This window comes from Varanus komodoensis, unplaced genomic scaffold (assembly GCF_004798865.1).
Source record: "Varanus komodoensis strain SLA01 unplaced genomic scaffold, ASM479886v1 scaffold19, whole genome shotgun sequence".
NCBI classification, from domain to species: Eukaryota; Metazoa; Chordata; class Lepidosauria; order Squamata; family Varanidae; genus Varanus; species Varanus komodoensis.
The window spans coordinates 12,058,294-12,060,514 of record NW_025335550.1 but is presented as its reverse complement, the minus strand read 5'-3'; the positions used below and the strand labels follow the sequence as shown (position 1 = coordinate 12,060,514).

At 62.0% G+C, this 2,221-nt stretch overlaps 1 protein-coding gene across 1 annotated transcript in view; it reads right to left on the bottom strand.

Annotated features, from left to right (window-relative positions):
* Positions 1–217: 217 nt before the first annotated feature.
* TUBB3 (tubulin beta 3 class III) overlaps positions 218–2,221 on the bottom strand; it is a 14,857-nt gene continuing 12,853 nt past the window's right edge. The window contains exons 6-7 of the mRNA XM_044428101.1: positions 1,989–2,095; positions 218–1,634 (exon numbers count right to left, since the gene is read on the bottom strand). Coding sequence (XP_044284036.1) covers positions 559–1,634; positions 1,989–2,095 — 1,183 coding nt within the window. The 3' untranslated portion in view covers positions 218–558. The remainder of the gene's footprint in view (positions 1,635–1,988; positions 2,096–2,221) is intronic.

The window sequence follows — 2,221 nt, the reverse complement described above, 5'->3', positions numbered from 1 at the left end:
CCGGATCGCCTTGAGCGTCGTGGGGGGCAGTGGGACGGTTGCCGTGGACAAGGCCGGGTTCGGGGGCTGTGAGGGCAGCAGGTGACGCGCATGTTCGAGCGGCTCTCCGCTCCGTGGAGAAAGCAGCCACAGAGGGCTGGGGGGGGTGGCTTGCCTCCCCCGTCCTTTGCCCAAGCCGGCCACCCCTCCACACGCCAGACAGGATGGGAGATGCTGGACAGCAATAGATTTATTAAGTATTCCAAAACATAAAAATAGACACAGACCAGTAAAAAATAAAGACCAGGCCCTTGAAGTTATCAAAGTCATGGACAGAGGAAGCTGCACTAACTCATTAGACGGGGGAGGGGAGGGGGAGAGGGGAGAATTGGGGCGCGATGGTTAAATACTGAACTTTTAAGTTTTGGAACCCTTGACTCAGAAGCAACTAGAAGCTGGTTGCCTACAACACAACGCAGCCCGTGGGCAGCAAAAATGGCAGGTGGTGATGGATCCGAGGGCTGGGCCGATGCTCCGCTCTCCCAGGGAGGAAGTACACGCCGCCCCGCAGCCCAGGCCCTACTTGGTGCCCTGGGCCTCCGATTCTTCCTCGTCGTCTTCATACATCTCTCCCTCCTCTTCGGCGGTGGCGTCCTGGTACTGCTGGTACTCCGAGACCAGGTCGTTCATGTTGCTCTCGGCCTCGGTGAACTCCATCTCGTCCATGCCCTCGCCCGTGTACCAGTGGAGGAAGGCCTTGCGCCGGAACATGGCCGTGAACTGCTCCGAGATGCGCTTGAAGAGCTCCTGGATGGCCGTGCTGTTGCCGATGAAGGTCGAGGACATCTTCAGGCCCCGGGGTGGGATGTCGCACACGGCCACCTTGACGTTGTTGGGGATCCACTCCACGAAGTAGCTGCTGTTCTTGCTCTGGATGGCCAGCATCTGCTCGTCCACCTCCTTCATGGACATGCGGCCCCGGAAGACGGTGGCCACGGTGAGGTAGCGGCCGTGGCGGGGGTCGCAGGCGGCCATCATGTTCTTGGCGTCAAACATCTGCTGGGTGAGCTCCGGCACCGTCAGGGCGCGGTACTGCTGGCTGCCGCGGGCCGTCAGCGGGGCGAAGCCGGGCATGAAGAAGTGCAGGCGGGGGAAGGGCACCATGTTGACGGCCAGCTTGCGCAGGTCGGCGTTGAGCTGCCCGGGGAACCTCAGCGAGGTGGTGACGCCGCTCATGGTGGCCGAGACGAGGTGGTTGAGGTCCCCGTAGGTGGGGGTGGCCAGCTTGAGGGTCCGGAAGCAGATGTCGTAGAGGGCCTCGTTGTCGATGCAGTAGGTCTCGTCCGTGTTCTCCACCAGCTGGTGGATGGACAGGGTGGCGTTGTAGGGCTCCACCACCGTGTCGGACACTTTGGGGGAAGGCACCACGCTGAAAGTGTTCATGATCCGGTCGGGGTACTCCTCGCGGACTTTGCTGATCAGGAGCGTCCCCATGCCGGACCCCGTCCCCCCGCCCAGGGAGTGAGTGAGCTGGAAGCCCTGCAGGCAGTCACAGTTCTCACACTCTTTCCGCACCACGTCCAGGACGGAGTCCACCAGCTCGGCACCCTCCGTGTAATGCCCCTTCGCCCAGTTGTTCCCAGCACCGCTCTGACCTGCGGAGAGACAGACAGTGGCACCCCCTCGCCATGGACCCGCTCGGCTGCCAGCCCTCAGTGGGGGCTGGGGAGGGGCAGGCCTGCACTGGACCTGGGGTGATGGGAGTGGTAGTCCTGAACCTGGAGGGCATGCGGCTGGGGAAAGAAGTCTAGTGAATGGCACAGCTTGGATTTGCTGAACGATTCCTGCCCGGCCCCCTTAACACCACCCACTTGGCCTCTTTCCTGCCCCATGGCTCTCGGCTCCCCAGGTCAGAAAACAAAACGGGCCGGCTGGTGCAGGTCTGGGTGCACAGGGAAGGGGGGGGGAGGAGGAGGAGCAGCAGCGCGAAGCAGGAAGAGAGGTGATACCAAAGATGAAGTTGTCTGGCCTGAAGAGGTGTCCAAACGCTCCGGAGCGGACGCTGTCCATGGTGCCGGGCTCCAGGTCCACCAGGATCGCCCGAGGGACGTATTTGTGAGCTGTGCACCAAGAAAGTGTCCTCTCGAAAGTTGCCCACGAGGCAGACGGCCGAGCCGAGCCGAGCCCAGTCGGCTTTTATGGCAGTCAGTTTTATGGCAACAGCCTTCCCCACCCCAGTGCC